This window comes from Pristis pectinata, chromosome 9 (genome assembly GCF_009764475.1).
Source record: "Pristis pectinata isolate sPriPec2 chromosome 9, sPriPec2.1.pri, whole genome shotgun sequence".
Lineage (NCBI taxonomy): Eukaryota > Metazoa > Chordata > Chondrichthyes > Rhinopristiformes > Pristidae > Pristis > Pristis pectinata.
Genome location: NC_067413.1, coordinates 45449298 through 45473597, shown reverse-complemented (window position 1 = coordinate 45473597; position 24300 = coordinate 45449298). Strand labels below are relative to the sequence as shown.

At 40.8% G+C, this 24300-nt stretch overlaps 1 protein-coding gene across 1 annotated transcript in view; it reads right to left on the bottom strand.

Annotated features, from left to right (window-relative positions):
* dok6 (docking protein 6) overlaps positions 1-19341 on the bottom strand; it is a 369202-nt gene extending 349861 nt beyond the window's left edge. Inside the window, exon 1 of the mRNA XM_052024026.1 lies at positions 19139-19341. Within this exon, the coding sequence (XP_051879986.1) occupies positions 19139-19204 (66 nt within the window). The 5' untranslated portion in view covers positions 19205-19341. The remainder of the gene's footprint in view (positions 1-19138) is intronic.
* Positions 19342-24300: the final 4959 nt, after the last annotated feature.

The following is a 24300-nucleotide window of genomic DNA, read 5'->3' as shown; positions in this document are numbered from 1 at the left end:
TGCCCAATTAACCAATAAACTGACATCTTTGGGATGTGGGAAGAAACTGGAGCACCTGGAGGAGGAAACCCACAGTCACAGGAAGAACACACAAAGCTCCACACAGACAGGAGGTGGTCAGGATTGAAACTGGGTTGATGAAGCTGTGAGGAGCCAGCTCTACTAACTGCACCACTCATGTCTTCAGTCATTCCTCTATGTTCTTACTCCTTATTAGCACTAATGCAGAATCCACTTAATGCTCCCTTCTACCATTGCCAGCTTGCATTGTAACCAGTTTATAGGACAAAAGATTTCTGAAGCCGAAGACTGAGAAAAGTTCTTCCTAATGATGCATACTTCAGTATCCTACCCCAGCAATTTCTGGCTAATTATTTTCAATGTAATTATGATCTCTTCTGGGGTTTCCTCCCATCTTGGATTTCCCATCCCAACATAATTCAACCTTCACTATGCTCAATCCTCATTCAAAGTTATAAAAACACAGCACCGTGAGAAACTAATCCAAACAGCATCAGTGCTTTTGTTGAAAATCCAACTCTATAACTGGTTTAGGGAAAGGAAAACAAGGAGGTGTCTAAGGGATGGAAATGAAGACAAATTTATCACTGAATAAAATAGGCATTTTGACTGATGAAGCGTTGCAAAATGAGAAAAAAAAGTGCTGTTCAGAAACAACAAGCAAACCCCCTGTGGCAAAAATTAAAACAAGAATGCTGAAAATTTCTCAAATCCTCTATAATTGCCAAACTTGTATACTATACTGCCACTGCAGCTTCCCAGTTGCAATCCTATGCTCATGAATGGAAGCCAGGTGATGAATCTGCCTTTGTTTGGACAGGCCTCCAAGGAAACCCATTGCAATAAGACCCCACACCTGTATTCACCCAGATCCCAATAAAAGCAGAGCTATGCCTGAACTTCCACGATGCTTAGAGCAACTTTCAAGTACAGATTTCAATTGACTGAGCAACAAAATGAGTAACAATTGTTCAGGTGTCAAAGTTTCAAGAAGATGAAACATGATCGGTCTTCAACTGTCAATTAACAAAACTACTGGCCATAGAACAGCATTAATCATTACCAGTACAAACACAACCTTAATCTCAAGAAGTCCTATAGATGTGCAACAATGGAGAGGATGTTTAATGCATTATCTTATGACCAAGACATTTTACAGGAATGTTGTCAAACAAAATTTGATTCCAAGGGATGCAAAGATATTAGTAAAGCTGGCCTAAAGCTCAGGTAAATACAAAGATTTTAAGGAGGCATTTTAACACAGAGCTTCAGGAACAGATTGTTAGAATTTGGGGCATGGGTAGTTGAAGCCATGGGCCACTCCAAATAAATAGAAGGTTAGTTTGCAAGGAAAAAAAGGACCTCAATGGATTGCAAGGCTGGAAGGGAAAGCCACAGAGGGAGTTCATCACATCTACAGAAGGATTAAAATGGAGACATTACAGAGACCAATGCCACTGCAGGTCAGCAAGCACAGAGAGGGCAAGCTGAATGAAGCACAGAGGATGCTAGTTGATCTTTTGCATACAAAGACCATACTGAAATCCAGATTGGAACAATGAACTGTGAATCTCCTCTATTTACCAGCTTTAAGTGTGAAATGAGAAAAGGTCTCAGTCCTTCCACTGCACAAAGACATCTCCAGCAAACATTCCCATGCAGAGACCACAGGGGAAGGGTTTGAAAAACTGCACACAACAGCTTTCTCTGCTGAGGCACAGGTGGAAGGCATTGCTGGGCTGAGTATGAAGAGATTTGCTTGGCATTTGGTGATGCAGTACTTAACAAGAGATTGTTGGTGATGGGCACTGAAATGGAAATTTGTTATATATATTTGCATCATTCATCTTAATGAGCACATTTTTTAAAGAACACTAGATCAAGCAACATCAATTTAATGGCTCACAACTTCCACGTAAAAGCCATCCTTGTGCACAATTCCCTTCATAAAAAAAAATTGAAAGTGCCTAATATCCTTGACTCATGTCCTAAAACTAAGTCACATCACGGTTATTGGCAAATTAAGTAGTAAATGAAAATAACAATCAACTGCAAACTGCAGCAGCCCTTGCATACCAGGAGGGATTCAACCATGCTTTTCTCATCCTGAGAGAATGGATTGGATCATGCCTAGTTTGGCCAGTGGTTCCAAACAGTATGTACAGCATTCAGTTATTTAAATGGTTATAAATCTGGACTTAGAAACATGTACCATGCAACATGAAAACCAGGGATTCACTGATGGATTTGGTATCTTGACTCTGTCTGTTTGCTGCCAGAATTACCTCCACCACTCCAGTTGAGAGACCAGTTCTCCATCCCAACAAATTACTGCCTCATCTCCAACATGGACAACAATTTTCAAACTGCTCCTGCCTCCCAACTCAATGCAAAAAAAAAAGAGGGGAGCCGAGATGGAGCAGGAATCACATGCACAGTCCCACACTGAGAAATGATGGCCAAGATGTGTTGACATTCAATTACCCTTGTCACAGTCACAAGAGGAGCTGTCATTTATAACTTTGATAAGAGCTGTATCAGTATTATGGCAGGGATGTGAACCCAATTGATGGAATTCAAAAATGGAATTGAAAAGATAGGCGTGCATTTTGAAGTCAACATTTGAGAGTTTGGCAAAAAGAGGGAGAGATTGCATACGGGGCAGTAATATGCAAGGAATGAGGCCTTTTTCTGCAAGAACAATGATGACACTTTCCAGGTAGAAAATACCTGCAGGGGAACAGTTAACAACATCAATCAGCAATGCACAGGCACCAGCCTGGGCTACACATCTGATCTCTCAGGAAAAACAAGAAGCTGACAAGGTTAATGTCAGTCCCATTTATCAGCATCAACTTAATGTAGGTGTCTCCTTCAACTTGCATCTGATAAATCAAGAAATAGGAGTAGGCTAAATCAGCCCCTCGCTCCTGTTCCTCAATAAGATCTTGACTGATCTTTTACCTCAGCACCACAATGCTGCACTAACCGCATATCCCTTAATCTATCAATCTGTCCCGAATATTCTCAGCAACTGAACCTCCTTTTGAGTAAAGAATTAAAAAAAAATGCACTATCCTCTAGCTGAAGGAACTTGCTCTCATCTCTGGCTTGAATGGCCAGTCCCTTATCCAGAGACTGCAATGCCTGGGTCTGAACAACCCATCCCAAGGTAAACATCATCCCTGCATCTACTCCGTCATGGCCAGCAGAATTTTGAAATGGGGACAAAATGCAGGAAATACTCAGCAAGTCAGTCAGCATATGTGGTAGGAGAAACAGAATCAATGTTTCAGGTCAATGACCTTTCATCAGAATTTGGAAAATTAGAAAATCAAATATGCTTTATGTTGCAGAGAAGGATGATGGTGGTGGAGAGAACAAAAGGGAATGTCTGTGATAGGATGGAGACCAATTGGCACATGGTATGGCACCAGTGAAATGCAAGTGGTGAAGTTTTGTTTAATCACTGCTGATCTGTCTAGAGGAGGTAAATAGAAGAGGAATAAGAACAGAAGAGAAAGCAAAAAAAAAGTGCTAAAACTGAGATACTAAACATTGCAATTTCCAGATATAAAAGAGAATGTGCTGGGAAAACCCAACAGGTCAGGCACCATCTGTGGAGAAAGGAGAATTGAGCTAATGTTATAGATTGATGATCTTTCATTAGGACTAGCCAGTTCCAAACACACAAACAGGAAAGACTAAATTGATACTCAATGTTGAATCCAGGGGTCAAAGATGTACCAAAAATGGAAGATGACCTGATGTTCCTCAAACTCAGTTGAGCATTTTTGGAAGCATATAGGAGGTCAAAGACAGGTCAGGGATTGGGACGGAGAATTAAAGATTAGGGTTCTCTGAGGACTGAACAGAGGTGTTTTGCAAAGCAAATCGCCAATCTCCATTTGGTTTTCTGATATGAAGGAGATCACACTGATGGCAATGAATGCAACACAGAAAATTGTAAAAGTTGAAGTGAAGTGAATTGCAGCCTCATCCAGAATTAGTGTCTAGATGGTGAGAAGGGAAGAGCCAAGAGAACAGGTGTTGCATTGCCTCCAGTTGAAGGGGACGGTGCCACGAGAAGAATGGCGCTTTTACTTATTCATTTTTGAGATCAGAGCGTCATTGACAAGATCAGCATTTATGGCCCTTGAAAAGATAGTGGCGAGTTGTGTTGAATTACTGCAACCTTCTTGGTAAAGATAGCCCCACAGTAAAGTTGAGTTAGGAGCTTCAAGACTTAGACCCAGATGGAGGACCAGCAATATACTTCCAAGCCAGGATGGCATGCATCTTAGAGAGGAGAGGAATGTGTAGGCGGTGGTATTCCCATGCATCTGCCGTCCTTGTCCTTCTTGGTGGTAGAAGTTGCAGGTTTGGGAGGTGCTACTGTAGTACACTTTGTCGATGGAAGAGTGAACCAGGAAGTTGCAGACCAAAGTCCCCACAAAACAACTAGGCAGAGGGAGAGTAAAGGACAGGATATTTAGTAGTGTCCTCACCAAGTGTGCTGGAAGTTGCAGATGGTGACCTGTTGAATGTGGAGGCTGGGGTAGAAGGAGAGGGCAAGAGGATCAAACCTGTATGCAATATTCCACATGCAGTTTCTCTAAAGCTGTACATAATTTCAGAAGGAGATCTCTAGTCTGTACTAGTAATAAAGACCATTGCCTTCCTAACTGTTGACATGCAGATACAGTGAGTTAGTAATTAGTGTACAAGAACACCAAAGTCTCTGTATACCAACACTTTACTGTCTTTCATCATTTAAAAAAGTGCTCCTTTACTACCCAACTGAACAGCTCTGTATTTTTCCCACATTATATTCAGTTGTTGCCCATTCACTTGACCCGTTTTCATCCCCCAAAAACCTCTGAATATAGTCCTCACAGCCCACACTACCACTCAGTTTCATATCATTAAAATTTGGATACATTGTACTTGGTCTCTTCACTAATATTATTGATATAGATTGTGAACAGTTAAGGCCCCAGCACAGATCCCTGAAGCAGCCTACTTGTTACAGCTTCTCAACTAAAATAGGACTTGTTTATTCCTACTGTTTCCTGCCTGTTAGCCAGTCCTCAGTCTATTAGTCCAATCCAACATGCTCTAATTTTGTTTGGTAATCTTGTGGGGCACCTCAAAGGCCATCTTAATGTCCAAATGCACTACATCCATAGGTCCATCCACATCCATTCTGCCAGCTGCAACCTTGGTGACAATTTCCCTTTCAGAAATCCCCATTTACTCTTCCTAATACCCTTTGCTCAATAGATTCCTGTCTTTTCTCTTTTCTACATTATATTCTTCCACTGGGGAGGTGGGGGTGTTCCATTTGCTGGCTTCTAATCAGTGGGAACCATTCCAGAATCCTTAGAATTTTAGAAGCTGTCAATATGTGCACCCACCATCTCCATAGGTACCTCCCTCAAAAGTTAGGATGAAATTATTAGATCCTGGAGGATATTGCTGCCCCCCCCCAAAAAGCCAATGTCTTTGAACTATTGGGGGGGGGGGGGGGTGCAGGGGTGGGAGGTGGGAGAAGAAAGAGGGAAATGGAGACTGGTGACAAAGCATGGACTTGAACAGCAGGAAGTGTTAATATTGTTGAACTCCTCATTCACTCCAGATCTGTATTTCACCAGTACTTCGGTGTCATTTTCTGCACCTTCTTTAAAAGGCAGATACAAAATGTGTTTAAATTCTCTGCCATTTCTACATTCTCCATTATAACTTCTGTCTCAGTCTGTTAAGGGACCCACAATAAACATCTTATAAATAGTTTCCATTTCACATACAGAATAAGGATTCTGTAAACATTCTATGGGAGTTTTTACTGTCCGTTTTAATATTAGTCTGATATTCTATTTGACAATAAACTCAACTTGGATCTTCTGAATTCTAAATTTCCCCAATCCTCAGATTCATTGCTCTTATCAACAATATTACCAATCTTTTCTGTTAATTTAATACTGTAACTTCTCGTTAGGTATTGTTGGACCACTTTTCCTGTTGAGTTGAGTTTTTGTGCCTTCAAATTCTTAAATGTTGGCCATTGCTTGTTTATGTTGTATCTACCACAACCAACTTGCACTTAATACCTTCAGGACCCTGGTTTTAACTAACCCAATATTTGACCTTTAAATAAATTTTAAAAATCATATTATGATCACTCTTCTCCCGAGGCCTCAACTAACAAAAAAAAATTAATTAATCCTTCTGCTTTGCCTAGTACAAGATCCAAAACATATTTACTAATTATATAGGTGGCCATCCTGCTCTTCAAATCTATGCTGGCTGTCACAGCAGCCCCATTCCCATACTTATTTCCCTGTAATCTACTCACATCCATCAACATTCCACCCACCCCCATGATTCTCCTGCTACCCATCTATTCGGGAGGAAATGTACAGTGGCCAAGTAACCTGTGATGTGGGAGGAAACCAGAGTACCTGGGAAAAGATGCCTCAAGAAGGTGGTATTGATCATCAAGGATCCCCACCATCCAGGCTATGCCCTCTTATTGCTGCCAGTCAGGCAGGAGGTACAGAATCCTTAAGTCCCACACCACCAGGTTCAGGAACAACTACCTTCCTACAACCGTCAGGTTCTTGAACCAACCTGCACATCCCTAACCCTACCTTGGCAATGGAACACTATGGATCACCTCTTGCAAAACAATGCACTGGTCTTCCGATTGTGTGTGTGTGTTTTTTTTAAAAACAGCAAGGCCTTACTTTTGCAGTCTTTTTTTCTCCCCCAATGTATGGTATAATTTTATGTATTCTTTAAATTCTGTGTGTTGTCTATACCTAGATACCTAGACGACAATAAACTCAACTTGACTTGAAAGCACATAAACGCCACAGACAGCATCAGAAGCTAAGATCGAATTTGGAATTGCTGGAGCTGCAAGGTAGCACTGCCCAATATACCAGTTCCCTAGCTGGTTCATCAATAAATCTAGCAGCAGTACCTATCTGCCAGTACCCAGTGCTAAATTGGCAAATTTTGCATCAACTTTACAGATGATGCAAACTAATTTCCACCCCATTTCAGTCCTTGTTCATCTTCGATATCTAGAAGCATTTCTCCTTTGTTTCATAGATCTCAATTCAGAAATAATAGCAACCAAACTTAAAATTGATTTTGGTCACTTTTGAGATCATGCTTCTGTTGGTTGAAATTGGCCTCGGAAGGTGGTCAATAAACGCTGCATGATTTTGCTTTTCAAAGTGGGCTACTGATTCACTACCATATATTCTACAACTAATAGAACTCCATTAATCCCTCGCCACCTCATGCAATTATATAGACCTTAGTTAGGATGTGTGTTCATCATTATTTCACAGGAATCTGAAGGATTAAGTGAGGAGCAATTGATAGACCACCAAATATACCTGATAAAAAAAAAATCCAGCTGAAGAGATCACAGAACCAGCTGAGAGTGACAACAGTACCTTGCAAGGATCAGTCAGACAATTAGATCCACTCATGGGCAAGAACCTGAACATATTCTGTCCAAAACAAAAAAAAATTGCTGGAGGAACTCAGTGGGTCAGGCAGCATCTGTGGAGGGAAGTGGACAGTCAACATTTCGGGTTGAAACTTATCATTTGGGCTGAAAGAGTAGAGGGGAGATAGCCAGTATAAAGAGTTGAGGAGGGGTGGGGCAAATGAACACTGAATTATCCAATTTCATGTGACCCACTCCTCCTCAGTCCCTCTCTCATCTATCCAGGCCCTCTTATACACACCCCTCTTTCCAAACCACCCTAGTGCCCTATCTCCCAGTTTCTTTCCCCTCTCCCACCTACTCCATCTGCCCATTACCCATACACTCCTCCCACCAGGTCCTCTCTCCCCTGTTCCCATCTGCCCAACATCCTTTCCTTATTTAGTTCCTCTTATCATAAACTTTGTTGCCTCCACATATCACCTTGCAGCTTCTGTCACTCTCTACATCCTTCCCTCCTCTACCCATCTGCCAATCAACTACACCTCATTTGGGTCCACCTACTGCTTTCCAGCTCTTGCCCCATCCATCCCCCATTACACTGGTTATCTCCCCTCTACTCTTTCAATCCAGATGAAGGATTTTGACTCAAAATGTCAACTGTCCATTTCCCTCCATGGATGCTGGCTGACCTGCTGAGTTTCTTCAGCAGCTTATTTTTTGCTCCAAATTCCAGCATCTGAAGTCTTGTGTCTCCACATTCTTCCCAAGGTGCTTTACTGTCTCACTGCTGCATATACATATACCCTTTCCAGATTAATTAAATAGACTTGATATGGCTTTCAAACATTTGTTGTACCAATCTGAAAATCATGCAATGAACTTGTTAAAACAATGCTGAAAGGGAGCACGTCTCAGAAACATTCGACATTTTATGGAGTTACAAATCCATCAGACAAAAAAAACTATTCATTACAACAGAACTATTCACTATTTTTCTTAATCCTTTTAAAGCAGTTTCCTTTCCATCTAGTGGCAATAAAAAAAGAAAAGTTTGACTTCCTTCATAAATGGATCTCATGTATTGCTTTGAAGTTTAACTAGCAAATTCTGCTACCAATCAGCCATGAATGTCAGTTTTCCCTGGTGGGATTCCAGCTATAGCCTCAGCAGAAAACGGCTATGAATACCAAAAACAGTGATAAGAATGTTAACTTAACAATTGAGGGGTCAAGAAGTCCAGCATTCTGGCTGCTACTTTAAAACAAAGTCCACTGAGCAGACCTTGAAAGAGCATCAATTCTCATCTAGGTCACTACACCAGACTTCAAGATGAAAGAACACATCATTACTTCTACATCAACACCCAACAAATCTGGAGTGACAATGGCTTACGCCACACTTTGAATTATCAGTGAATGTAACAAGGAACGTGGAGGGAGTTGGGAAGGAATAGATAGTCAATGTCACTAACAAAAATATTAACTGTCATATCTGCAATCTTGTTTGTATGTAGTCTATTTAATATGCCTCGTGAAATTATGGAACCAAAGGTCATTTTAATTTAAGTCCACAAACCATACCAGATCTCTGCATCCCTTTCACACTCAATCCAGTCTTTTTATGAAAGGAAAAATTAAAAGGCCACGGTGAACAGAATTTGTGGAAGCAATTGCTTCAGATGGCAAGCTCAAAATAGAGGGGAACCTGGAGTCTACAAGAGGAGGAGACTCTTAAGAGGCAACTAATATTAGTGATGAGAAAGCACTGGAGAAGTTAAATCCCCTGAAACCTCCGACATACATACTAAAAGTTTAGAGGTGGCTGCAGACACACTGGACCCATTAATGTTAACTTCAATAATTAACAACATTCTTCAGTGGACTGGGATGCAACAAAATGTATGCTGCCATCCAAGATGGAGAGTGGGGGAAAAAGAACAAACAAGTCGATCATCTTAGTTGTCAGGAAAATGTTGGAATTCATAGTAACTGAAAAACCATGATATGACCGAGTAGGGTTAATGTAGTTTCATGGGAGAGAGGGGGAAAAAAAAGACTGGATAAATCTAATGAAGTGCTTTTGGAGGCTGTATCTGGCAAGGTAGTTAAAAGGAGAACCAATGGATAAAATGTAACAGATTACTTTTCAAAATCCAGATAAGTCATAATTCAAAAAGGTAGTTATATAAAAATCAGGGCCCATGGGTTGGGATAATGTATTAGCATAGCAAGGAGATTGATGAAAGAACAAGAAGAATCAAAATAAAAAAAAAAGTACTTCCAGGTTGGCAGTTCATTTCTAGCAGGCATCTCAAAAGATAATCAGCAGGTCCTCAGCTGTTTACAGCAGATTTTACATTATACATTCCTAATCATTTACCCAAGCTTTTTTATCCTAAGATTTTACTGATGAAAGTTAAACCACGAGGAGGCAGCAAAAGTAACAGCAAAGGGATAGCAACTGATTAAGCAAATGGACAGGAAGCAGGCAGTTATAGACTGGTATGGAAAAATGCAAGATTATGCTCCGGATGAGCTCTGCTGAAAAAACAAATATTTAATAATTGATAATCTAATAAATACTAGCTCACAGGAGTGATCTTGGTGTGCTGGTTCATATAGCAACTCGACAGTAGCAAAAGCAAGAAGCTAGAAAGGCAAATGGTATGGTAGCTTTTTTTTAAAAAAAAGTGTTTGGTATACAAGATTGAAGGTGGTGCAATGTATCAGGATTTAGCAAGACCACACCTGAAGCACTGTGCTGTTTAGCGCTCCACAAACACAAAGTATACTTGCTTTAGGAAGTGGTACAGTGTTGCAATATCTTTAAGTATGGAGTATGCCATTTTCTTTCAGGTGTTCATTTTGTGATTCTAATCAACAGCAGTCATGTGGTGAGCCTTGAAGTTATGCAGAAGATGCACATTTACCATAAGCAGTAGTGTACTTTGGTGTGAAGGTTGATGTCAATGACCTACAAGGTGAAAAGAAAAAGTCAAGGATATCAAGTTGCCAAAGCTTGAAAGTGTGGCAGAGCCATGGTCATTCCTAGGGATGGTGCAGTACTGTGTGCCATTCTTTCCAGGCCTTATGACATTGCAAACACCATGATGTCATGTAAGGAAGAGGGCTGCAAATGGACATGCAACAAGTAACAAATGAAAGCAAGAAAATATATAGTGGTTAGCGTAATGCTATTACAGTGCCAGCAACCCAGGTTCAATTTCCTGCTGCTGTCTGCAAGGAGTTTGTACGTTTTCCCTGTGACTGCATGGGTTTCCTCTGGGTGCTCCAGTTTCCTCCCACATTCCAAAGACACATGGGTTAGGAAGTTGTGGGCATGCTACATTGGTGCCAGAAGCGTGGTGACACTTGCAGGCTGTTCCCAGAACACTCTGCACAGAAGTTGCATTTCACTGTGTTTCGATGTAGATATCTTATCTTATCCACAATTGAAGCTCTCCTTGTTCATTACAATTCTCTGCACAAATTTAAGTTGGCATGTGGTACATAAAGTTGTGATGTTGGTGCAGTAATGAGTCATGTGATGGTCGATGGGCAAAACAAACCCCATCACTTTTGCTTCTCATAGACCCACAAGTAGTGAGCACAATTTAAGAATGAAACACTTGGAACAGTGTTTGTAATCAATAAATTCCAGAATTTTTTTTTAAGAAGACTGTTCAGTTCTAACCCTAGTAACAGATCACACGTTACAAGCAAAATAAAATAAAAGATCAGTAAGACCTGCTCTGGTGACATCAAGGGTGCAAAAATAAAAAAGGACAATCTTTCCGTTGCAGTTTGGAAATACAATCAAGCACAGAGTTCCAAGCAGAGCATCACTGCAGATGTTGAAAGTAAGTGAGAGTTGCTCATTAAATGCTGATAAAATGGAAAGTGTTGAAATGAGATAATGAACAGATATTAAAACGATATGCAGAATTTGACCCATGTATAGATTAAGAACTGTAACCATTCTATAGTCATTGTATGAATTATCTTGAATCCCTTGGGTCCAAGGCCACTAATACCTACTACAATAAAAGAAAAGATTTGAAAAACATTATACTGTAATCAGTATGAAACCAATTGCAAGCAGCTTTGTTTACTGGCCTTATTTTGACAGTTAACAAATCATTAATAAGGAAATGCAGTATTTGCCAAATTTGTAGGAATAAGCCGCCAAAAATGCCTTTTTAAGCCACTACTGCAGCCTATAGTGTACAAGACTAAGAGGGAATGCCACTTTCCTGGCCCTACTTGATAGTCATTCAAAACGGATTGAAGCGAAACACGGATTTTCATACCATTGCAGAACATACTATAAATGAGTTGACATCAATGTGTTCACGTCATGGTTCACCCAGTGCTCATTTCTGAACTTCTGCTCACAATCTTTATGAAACGGAATGGTATCAAAAGGTACTCTGGTTTCCTCACATTACCCACCTTCAAATGGAAGCAACCAGAATTGACCACAGTCAGTCAAGATTATTACAGAATCTCTCAAGCAGCAAATTCATCCGGAATGTTCAAGACTCAGACTAAACTACAAGGCGGATTTCTTGAAGGGTAGAAAATCTTCACTTACTACCATGGGGTATACATCTGTAGAACACTTAAAGAGGAGCTGGAGAACCAATTTCAGCTTTGTTCCACCAAACGTTCCTTCTGGAGTTGAATGGAAGCATCAAGTCAAAAAGCATCATTTTGTCATGAATCATAAAGAACACAGATTCAAGCAAAACATGAGCATGTACCTTCCAAGCCCACACAGCAAGTCAAGTTAAGCAGCAGGTGAGAACCACAACAGAAGGTTTGCAAACCCTAGAGATATTTGGTTGAAGTTGGTGACAAAATCTGAAGTGTTCACAAGGATCTGTAGTTACTGTTCATTAAGTGTACATTGCTGTTACTTGTTTTCCCCATCTTTAAAAAGTGATCATGTGGTGACTGCATACATGCAACTGCATGTTGTATCCTACTATTACAATGGAATCATGTGGAGTCCTACTTCTCAAAGAATCTAGGTTCTATGGACATTTAGTTTGCACCAAGAGTTTTAAAACTCACCACGTAAATAGATAGCTTGCCGGCTTGTAAGTAAATCTCCACTTCCTGGATATATCAGTTGTGTCACAATAAATTCTGAAGCCATTATAGGCATAAATTTACACCTGGTGTATGTCCAATGAAAAGGTGATGAGTAGGAGGAGTCCATTCAAGTTCATTGTTGTCATAGGTATACATACACAGGCCATAAAAATTAGCCTTTTGCAGCAGCAGCACAGTACATAACTCATTAGAGCTTAAAAAAATTAATGTGACATTGAAATGCACATGATTCTGAGTGGGATTGACAGGATGGATGCCAAAAGATAGTTTCCTCTGCTTGGAGAGTCAAAAACCAAGAGCCAAAAAGATAATCTGCCATTTAGGACCGAGTTGCAATTTTAAAAAAAGAGTTCCAAACCATTGGAATTCTCTATCCAGAAGGATCAGTTGTTTCGTATATTCAAGCCAAACATTGATAAATTATTTGACACTAAATGAATCAAGGAAGATGGTGGTCACTTTGGAAAGTGATCACAGAGGAGCAGCAGACATGATTATTCAACAGAGAACAGACTCAAGGACCTATAGAACCTACTCCTATTTCATTTGTTCTCATGCTTTAGGAGCCCTGTTAGGAACCAGAATTTCAGGGGGGGGGGGGGGGGGGGGTTGTTAAGTTAAGCAACAGAATTGCATCCTTTTGGGAAAAGAAGGCCAGTGATGAAATACTGAAAGCAAATGTCCCATGCTCCTGATCACAGATTACCAAGTATAGTCTTGTTTACCTACTACTGTACCCTGGTGTTTATTTCATTCTGAACTCTTGATAAGATCAAATCTGTTAAAGCCAACCTCTTGTTTGACAGAATGGGGTTATTCTTTACAGAATCCACTCTGCTGAAGGATTCATTCACTGTTGAACACAGCCTTGGATTTAAAACAATGCTGCAAATAAATCTAGGAGCAACAAATACTAATTTTAAACAGGTAACAGTGGACAAAAAAAGTCATTTCTGTAAAAGATCATTGAATATCACCCAAACACACTTCCATACATAATAGTTTATTAGAAATACTAAGTACATGTTACATGCAAACCAAAAAGATAAAAGTGGCACAAAACCTCACCAAACCTTTGTTAAAGATATTTCAGCAAGGAGCTTTGGAAACAGACGCTACAAGGCTCACTTCAGACCATACTGTGGTGGTATCTGTATTTATTAGATTTGCACTGTTTGAATTTACATTGCGGCACAGCTTCACAAGAACTCCCCTCACTTTCTGATTAGCTCAGGTCGGTCCCACAAGCATAGAAAAGGCTGCATGCTCTGATGAGTAACTAGCCAGTCTAGATGCTGACTGGATTTTGAAGCAAAGACAAAATCCCAAAGCAATTCCTCAGCCCCATTCTTCTAATACAAGTGGAGGATCTAAACTCAGCAGAATCAGAAAGATCATCCAAAAGAGGAAGTGGATGATGATCAGCTGAATCCATTTCCAAGTTGCTTTTTTCAATTAATCAAACAGCAGTGGGCACAAAGTAAAAGTGAGGTACGTGGAGTACATTAATTAGCTTGATCATCCCTAACCCACAGCATCAACATTCAGTTTTATATGATAACAAAGGTCATTTACTGATAATTAAAGTAGACATGAAATAACAAAAGCTTGTACTTCTACCTCATGCATGGTTTTCCCCTGAAAATAGTTAACCATTTCCAGCAATGTTCCAATGTGTCTGGAAGCTTATAAAGCTTTGCAAGAAAAATAGAAGTTTTTTTTTAAATCAACTAACAATTTATAGATTGCTTTTAATGTGGAGAAATCCCATCCAGGTGCACATTATGTACACCCAATGCTTTGCATTGTCTTCAGAGGAGAAAGAACTATCTGCAGTCAGGCTGCCAGCAATACAAGTTGCTTGGAGGTTCACAAGGACGGACAGCTCTCCAACTTTCCCTCCCAGTTGGGAAGCACCTGACATTCTCTTGGCAACTTGCTGCATTGGCATGGCTGAACCTGCAGATAAGCACAGCCAGAATGCCCATCCTACTATTCCACAGCAGGCTGAGGCAGAATCATGGGTGATGCCTTTGAAAACATTAAAATATGCTGAAGTGAAATTATTGCTCATATTGGAATAGTTGATGTTGAGGCATTTTTGCTTCAATAGAACAAAAAAAAACCAAGGGTGTCTGCGTGGGTTTCCTACGGGTGCTCCGGTTTCCTCCCACATTCCAAAGACATACAGGTTAGGAGCTGTGGTCATGCTATGTTGGTGCCAGAAGAGAGGTGGCACTTGCGGGGTGCATCCCTCACCATCAATGCAGGTAGACAGAGGGAATAGCAATCTCTCACCTCTTCCCTCCATTTTAAACAGAGCACAAAGACAGAAACTTTGGCTCATTATTCCTTTCGTTATTATATTTGTCTCCTAAGTAGACTAGAAAGCAGGCATCAATGGCACTTGCACTATCTGACTGTTAACAAACAACAGATTGGTTAATTTGTGGGCTTGCCACCATAGTCTACAAATACAACCCAGTCCTTGACAGGGCTAAGGGCGACCTTTAGGATTAGGAGTGCATAATTGAGTCACCCATTAAACAAAACACCATTTACCCACAAAGCATTTCAGTTAAAATTAGTGCTTGTTGCTCTTAGGTTTATTTGCAGCATTGTTTTAAATCCAAGCCTGCATTCAACAGTGAATAAAACCTTCGGTAGAGTGGATTCTGTAAAGAATAACCCCATCCTGTCAAATGAAAGGTTGGCTTTAACAGAGATTTGATCTCATCAAGAGTACAGAATGAACAAACACCAGGGTACAGTAGTAGGTAAACAAGACTACACTTGGTAATCTGTGATGAGGAGCACGAGACATTTGCTTTCAGTCTTTCATCACTGGCCTTCTTTTCCCAAAAGGATGCAATCCTCTTGCTTAACTATCCCCTTTTGAAATTCTGGCTCCTAACAGGGCTATCATTCTAGGAATGACAGAAGCTATCAAATGTTTCACCAAAGAAATCATAATGAAAACCCATGTTCACAAGCACTATTCTTATACTACTTAACTGTGAAAGGCATCACCATCAGGCCTGCTCCTCACCTTGTCCGACATTCACAAGCACAGTGGTGGCCAATAGTTATTCATCATGTTAGGCCAACAGACTGGTAGATCCCCACTTTACCTCTTAAATAACAGAGTCACATATACTAAGTTCCAATCTGCAGGAACCATTCCAGAATCTATAAAGTTTGGAAAGATGATAACTAATGTATTCAATATCACCACAACCAACTCTTTCAAATTCTGAGATGCAAATCATCAGATCTTTAGGAATTATTGCCTTTCAATTTCACTAACCTCTCTAGTACTTTTTTTTAAATTAATAGTATTTGCCTTTCACTCCTCATTCTCGCAAGACCCTTGATCCTTCAGTATTTCTGTCAGGTTTGTTGGGCCTTCTGTGAAGATAGACAATATGTAGTTTAATTTCTTTATACCCCATTCTAAATTTAAGAACTTATCTACTTAATTGAGGAATATTCTTACATTGGAGACAGTTCAGCAAAGGTTCGCTAGATTGATTCCTGGGATGAAGGGTTGACAAAAAAAGGTTGAGCAAGTTGGACTCAAACTCATTGGAATTTACAGGAGTGAGAATTGGTCTTATTGGAACATAAAATTCTGAGGGGACTTGATTAAATAAATACTTAGAGGATGTTTCACTTTGCAAGGAAATTCAGAGCTAAGGAGCATAGTTTCAGAATAAGGGGCTGTCCATTTAAAATAGAGCAAAATAAAGAGGAATTTTCTCCTCTCAAGGGAGCATGGATTTTAGGAAAGCCTCATCTCAAATGGCTGTGGAGACCACCATTAAGTATATTCTGGGATAGATTTTTGGTATCGTAGGGAGTCAAGATTTATAGGATCCTAACAGGAAAGTGAAGCCAGGCCCCAGCTATGTTCTGACTCAATGCCAGAGCAGAGTTAAGGCCCATAAATGACATATTCCTGCTCTTATTTCTTATGTTCACTCATTCTTACTCACTGCATAAACTCACTAAGCCATCCTTTAATACAACCTTAATTGAATGCCATCAAATTTATGTGTATTCTGAATAGAAAATAAAAGGCAAGAGACTCCAAGCAATACCCAAAGGAGGAATTCATTCAAGAAACCACATAGCCATTGAGCAATGGAACAACTTCGTAGACCAATCCCAACCCTGTTTTCATCACTGATAAACTGCCTCATATTCCTAGGCAGGTGCAACCCCTGAAGTTGCATGAGTGTATCTGTAGCAGCCCTGTCAATATTGTTTGTCACAATTTATGATTTTTAAAAAACAGTACACTTTTATGGCAAGCCACTTAAGTTTCAGAAGGTCTTAAAAGTCTGTTGCCATTTTAGATCCTATCACCCCAAGAAGCAGACAACAAATCACCCTCACACCACCCTTCTACAACTCTTCATATATAATCTTGTTCATAAATGTGGAAATCACAAAGGTTAATAAAACTAGTGTGCAAGTTAATAGATCTAGTTAAAACAATAGCACAGTTTAAACACACAGATTATCAGTCTTAATAGATTTAAATAAAGTGTACTTCTATGAATACTTTTAAGATTGTTTAATTTTGAAATTAGAACATTACAGCATAGTACAGGCCCTTCGGCCCACAATGTTATGCCAACATTTTATCCTGCTCCAAGATCAATCTAACCCTTCCCTCCCACATAGAGAAATGGAGTGCTATCATTCGTGTGTCTATCCAAGAGTCTCTTAAATGTCCCTAATGTATCTGCCCCCACAACCTCTGCTGGCAGTGCGTTCTACGCACCCACCACTCTGTTACCTAAATGACATTTAAGTAACCCATCAAATAAACTACTTTCTGTACCAGTACAAACTGGTATCTAATCAAGACAATGATGGCCAAGGACTGGGATAAAGAATTGTAGATTATCTGTTTATGAGCTAGCTTCCACAGCAAGCTTTTTTCTCAGTAGTGGTTAGGAAACACCACCTTCTTTCTCATTTCAGATGCTTTTACCCAGATCTGCATCTCCTCCCCTTTTAAAGGCAATGCTTCAAACCACTGCCCAAGGCAGCACAGATTCAACAACACCTTCCCAACTTTCTTGCAACAATTGCTTGCAAATTGAAGTCTTGCACATGTTACAAGGCATTGACCTGCACAGCATAAACATGGGTGAAGTCACTATTAGCGGGATAAATGAGCATGTGCCAGGTTCCTTTGGGCAACATAGGACATTTCACACAATCAGACAAAGTGGAAATGTACACATGCTGAAAACCAGTCAGAAGAATCAGAGCAAGCAAGTGAAACTTCCTGAGAAAACACACCATCTCATCAGTCTTCACCACAATGCAGAAGTCATTCTTGTTCAGCTCTGCCTGCACAAGCCATATCACAAACTGTACAATTATTTGTGTTACCGGAGGTGCAATATGGAGGAGAAGCTAGCAAATTCAAAGTGGCCTCTATGAACATATTTTAAAGTTCTTGACATAAATGGAGCTAGAAAACATGTTAAATTTTATAAAGTTAAGCATCTTTAAACTGCAGCCTCTGAGCAACTTTTGATGCTGTTAGTGCCACAAGTTCCTGAAGCTACTACTATAATAAAAGAACTTTGTTGCCTAGCTCCTTTACTGTAATACTCCAAAATAACAAACAAGTGCTACGAATGCACTCAGATCTGCGTTCAATAGCTCTTCTCCTGTGACTCTCCTGATACAACACTTATGTCTTTTTTGCCAGCAAGGTTCAGCAGTCCAATGCGACACATTTGGAAGGGTAGCAGATATTTAGGTGTGCTGCATATGCAAACAACACTTAATGCAAGCAAAGTGCTGACACACAGAAACAATATATAAAAAAAAACACAAAATCCTAAGTTGACACTTGTCAGTAAAATCTGCATGTTTAGTTAAAACCAACTTTGGCATCAGGTCCAATTTATTTCATATACAAGATGATTTCACTGTGATGTGTATTGCACGAAAGCAGGCGATATGTTATGTGACAAAATAGGATCAAAGTTATTGATCAATTATTTTACTAATGTAACTAAATTCCGACAGGATGGACCGACGTTTAAATCATAGCTGCTCTAATGTAGAAACAGCCAACACACTGGTTACAGACAAGCAAATACCGAGAGCATAATTAGGTGGAATTCTCTCGATAAAAAGAACATTTAGTGTCATGTTTAACTTCGATGTTTTCCCCTCTACACAGCACGAATCTGAGAACATAATTCCTGGATAGGACAATCTATAAATGACAATTTCCTCGTTCAGAAACTCCGCACTATCAGTGGGAAACGCACCGAATCTGACAGATGAGAAATCACACTGATAAAAGGAAAGTTCAATTTCACCAGCTCCTTTTTAATATACACACTGAAGGCAACCTTACTGCTTTTGTTGTTACTATACAGTTTCCGCTACAGCTGTTAAAGCCCATCCACACCCACCAAGACCGTCTCCCTTATATCAATTAAGATTTTGTTTAAACCAGCTGTTAACAAGCCACTGTCATTGGATTTCTACTCACCCCCAGTTTTCTGCTTCGAATTTTCACATAGCCCTGCTTCACTATGTCATTAAAATTTGAAGCCATAGCTGGTGTCGCTTTTCCGCTGCTGAGCAAGTCCCTATCAGCTGGGAGCCCTTTCTCCCGGCAGCTCCACGTTTGAGCCCTCGAGTGTGCGCTAACCCTGCTTCTTCTGCTGCTCCTCCTGTGTCTATTCAGCCAGCTCCGAGGCTCATTCCATCTCAGCAGGGAGACGGAGCGTGTCACCTGATTTATTCTGAACTCCGCTTCCTGGATTACACCATCCCCAGTTGTCAAAGGGGGTTTGCTTCAGAACTCTGTGTTTAGCGAAACGGAGCGTAAACCGTGGACTGTGCGCAGTTTATGAAACGAAATGGAGAGGAGATATGTACAGATTTTAGACTTTGCATCATTTCCCGTTGGTGATTTTTGATTCATGTATTATGAATTGTTACATACGTGTTGCGTTTATTATAACTTGTTAATATGTGTTGTATTCTTTACATATGATATAGGCAGCATTTGTTATTACTATAAAAGCTATTACCATATTACCATAGGTCCAATAAACAGGTATTGCACGGTTGCATTGATTGTAAACCAACTTTGTGCTTCTGATTCACTTCATTGATCACTGTGCCCGGACGGTGCAGTCGATGAGCTGGATGCTTCGCGAATTGCCCAGTGCCATGAATAGCACACTTCACTTAAAGCTGGCCGGCATCTCTAAAAGGGGAGATGCACTCCTGTGGCTGGAATAGGTGCTGGCAGTAGTCCTACGAGTAAATCTGACCGATGAAACAGTGAAGAATGGCAAAAACACTGGATACAGAGGGTGCCAGGACTTTTAGAGGCTGAATTTTGGAGGAGGCGGTTGGTGGAGGAGGTGGAGTGTTAGAGAGGTCTCCCTTCCACACAGTAGAACCAGGAGGCCCTCCAAATGGACAGTCAAAAGGGAATGAGAACTGATGTCCATGAAGGTCAATGCCAGGAGTCATGCCTCAGTGACCTGGATGCAATGCCACAAAAGAATTATAGAGATAGGTAAAGTCCTAGAGCACAGAAACAGGCCCTTCAGCCAAGCACCCACTTACACTAATCCTACACTAATCCCATTTCATTCTCCCCACATTCCAAGATTTAAATATCACTATCAATTTGTCCTGGTCCAGCCATGTGGGCACTATGGCCAAAATAGCACACCAACGCCTCTACTTCCTCAGAAGGCTAAAGAAATTCAGCATGTCTCCGATGACTCCTACCAATTTATATAGATGCACCACAGAAAGCATCCTATCCAGATGCATCACAGCTTGTAATGGCAGCTGCTTTGCCCAAGACTGTAAAGAATTGCAGAGTTGTGAACACATGCAAACCAGTCCATCATGCAAACCAACCTCCCCTCCATTGACTCCATCATCACTTCCCGCTGCCTTGAGAAAGCAGCCAACATAATCAAGGACCCTTCCCATCCCAGTCATTTTCTCTTCTCCTCTCTCCCATACAAAAGCCTGAGAGCACGAACTGCCGGACTCAAGGACAGCTTTTATCCCAGTGTTATCAGACTCTTGAACAGACCTCTCATACACTAAAAGATGAAATCTTGGTCTCACAATCTGCCTCATTGTGGCTCTTGCACCTTAATTATCTACAAGCACTGCACCTTTTCTGTAAATTCTGCATTTGGTTTTCTTTTTGCTATCTTGATGCACTTATATATGGCATGATCTGTCTGGGTGACACGCAGACAAAATCATTCACTGTATCTCGGTATACGTGACAATAATAAACCAGTACCAACATTCCCATCAACTCCTCACAAATTTGACCTACTACACAATAGGACAATTTACAGTGCCCTATTAACATACAAACCCACACGTCTTTGGGATATGGGAGGAAACTGGAACACCGATGGAAACTCATGTGGTCACTGGGAAAACATGCAAACTTCACACAGACAGCACCCGAAGTCAGGATTGTGCTTGGATCCCTGGAACTGTGAGGCAACATCTCTAGTCTCTACAGCACTGTGCTGCCCAAATGGCCTCACGTAACTGGTCATTGCCAGTTAAGCCACCTTCAAATATCAACCCCTGCAAACCAGTTTCTGTTGGCATTAAATTCTCCACATCCCCATCACTCACCTCTCAACAACTTCTAGTATTCAGTATTCATACCTAACATTCATACACACTGTTGCAGCCCCACACAGGTAACAATACTTAACAGTTTGCACATACCGCCAGTTATTCAACCAAACTGATTACACAACACTCAATGATGCACATCTCTCCCTCTTGCAGGAAATGTAGATCCACAATCTTACCAAAGGGGGCAGACGTGTCTCCAGATCTTAATCCCTATGGTAATGGTGCCATCACTGGGATGGCCACTGCTGAGGCCAGTCAGTGCTGGGACTGAGACCAATAAGATGGCTTATCTCTACCTCACTTCAAGCTCTTCCCTTAACCAGTGCTCTCCTCGGACAAACATACATCCTTCCCTCTCTCCACCCAGCAACACAATCCTATTCTTGTTCCAAGAACTGCAATCTGGCCAGACAGAAGAGGATCGGCAGGAAGGCATTGAAGATATACTGGAATGGAAATTCTTCAACTGGTGTCTTCATAAATTAAAGAAGGCCACAACAGTTTGGCACAGGCTTTGAAGTTCTAATTTCTTCCATGCACAACACCTCATGCACTTCCAGGCACTTTTTGTCTCAATCTACTCCTACGGCAGAGTGTATGAATTGCAGCTAAAGGATTGAGCAACAAATTAGGGGGAGGTGGGGAGAGATCAGTAGGAGGAAGTTGATAGAATGCAAGGAGGTAAGGGGCAAATGGGTGAAGACAACTATGATGGAAAGACCAAGGTATGGTGGGAGAGTATCGTGAATGGAGAAGGTGCATGGTTGGGATAAGTGGGATGGAAGAACAAGGAGGAGAAAGATTGGAGTAGGCTGCAAAGATAAATAAGAGGCTGAGTGGATGATGGTACAAAGAGGTCATTGTGGTGGAGGCTGAAGAGATTAGTGCCAGGATTGCAAGTTGGAAAAAGAGTTGGTGGAGAGGCAGAGTGGTAATGGGGAGGTGGGTGGGTGGGGGTGGTGGTAGGAAGGCTGGTGAGAAGTTCAGGGAAGAGATCTGGAGGTCCAAAAGAAGATTATGGGAGGGACATGGAGGGATCTGAGAGGCCGTGAGGATGTCCATAGGGAGTGGAGTCTCTCATTAGCAGGGATGGGACTAATGATATGGATCAGATGATGAAAATGGAACATACCTTAAAGGAGATTGATGCCTCAGATATTCAGGCAGTCGTAGAGATTTGACCTTTAACTAATACAGGGAACTGGCACAATCCTCGAGTTAAGACCTGCTCCACTGTTCATTGCCTCTGCTGTTCAAGAGCCATGACTATGCAATAGAATTCCCCTTGTGATGCCAACCACTTATTACCCTCAACTGGTGTCTCTGTACACGCCTGACAGTCTGTGTGTATGTGCATGTATGCTACTGGATCATCTTCCAACAGAACTTGCAGGCCATTTTTGACTAATTTCATCGGTCAGCCATAGATCAGATCCTGATATTAAGGGTAATTTAGAGAGTATGCAAAGTAAGTCACTGGACAAGAATGATCTGGTTCCAGGACAATGGAAAGAAGACGCAAGTGCCAGCTCACTAGAAACTAAGACAAAGCACACACACGAATTCTAGCGTAGAGGATTCAGAAGAGAAATTTGATGGAACAGGTTACATGATGAAGAATGAAATAGTTGGTTACCTGCCAGAAAACCTGCATTCAATGTGATGAAGCATGAGGAAATCTAGCACCAACTGGACATAGGGTTTTGTACAACATTCGTAACATCCATAACCATCTTAAAACTTACTGAATTGGTAATTGGTTTATTATTGTCATGAACCGAGATACAGTGAAAAACTTTGTTTTCCGAGCATCCATACAAATCATTCCAAACACGTACATTGAGGTAGTACAAAGGGAAAAGCAATAACAGAATGCAGAATATGGTGCTACAGTTACAGAGAGATTGCAGTGCAGGTAGACAAATAAGGTGCAAGGGCCATGACAAGGTAGACTGAGAGATCAAGAGTTCATCTTTATCTTACAAGACGTTCATTCAAGAGTCTTAGAACAGTGGGATAGAAGCTGTCCTGGTGGTGCGTGCTTTCAAGCCTTTGTATCTTCTGCCCAATGGGAGGGAGGAGAAGAAAAAATGTCCGGGGTGGGAGGTGTCTTTGATTATGTTGACTGCTTTCCCAAGGCAGCAGGAAATGTAGACAGAGTCAATGGAGGGGAGTTCGGTTTTCGTGAAAGGCTGGGTTGTGTCCACAACTCTGAGCAATACCTTGCGGTCTTGGGCAGAGTGTTTACCATACCAAGATGTGATGCGTCCAGTGGGACGCTTTCTATGGGGCATCTATAAAAAATAGTGAGGGTCAATGGAAACATGTTGAATTTCTTTAGCCTCCTGAGGAAGTACAAGATTATGGAAGATGAGTGATGGGAAAAAGTGGTTTGGAAGGCTGGAGAATGGAGGAAGGGAGGGAAGGGTGTTTGGTTGCCATAGATAGGTTCATTTTAATGCCTCATATAATCAGAAAGCCAGGTCATTGGGAAAAAAATGAGGGAATAGGTTTGCAATTTCTAATGGTATGTGCCATTCACAGACAAAAACAAAAGCAGTCATGAGGTCCAAGTGATGATAACATCTTGCCGGTATGCTTTCAGGAGAATTGGATGCATACTATGCACAAATGAGTGGTTTATTGATCTCAGTTCTTGGGAGCTACACAGGAGATTAAAAAGATCAGAATTTGTCATCGAGAGAACCTTTCATGACTTAGGAACTCCTCAAATGCTTTACAGCCACTGACATTCGATTGAAGTGTTATTGCAGTTGTATTGTGGAAAGTATAGTAGTCAACTTGAGCCTAGCAAACTCCCACAAACAGCAACATGCTGATGCTACATAATTAGATTTGACAATGTTGATTGAGGGATGAATATCACCAATTCATTGTTTCAGGATTAGTCCAAAACTGTCATGCCAAATCTTTCTCCCTATTTTTTAATATAATTCACAAATTGTACTGCATTTTATGCAATATTTGATTGTCAAACTCAAGTGACAA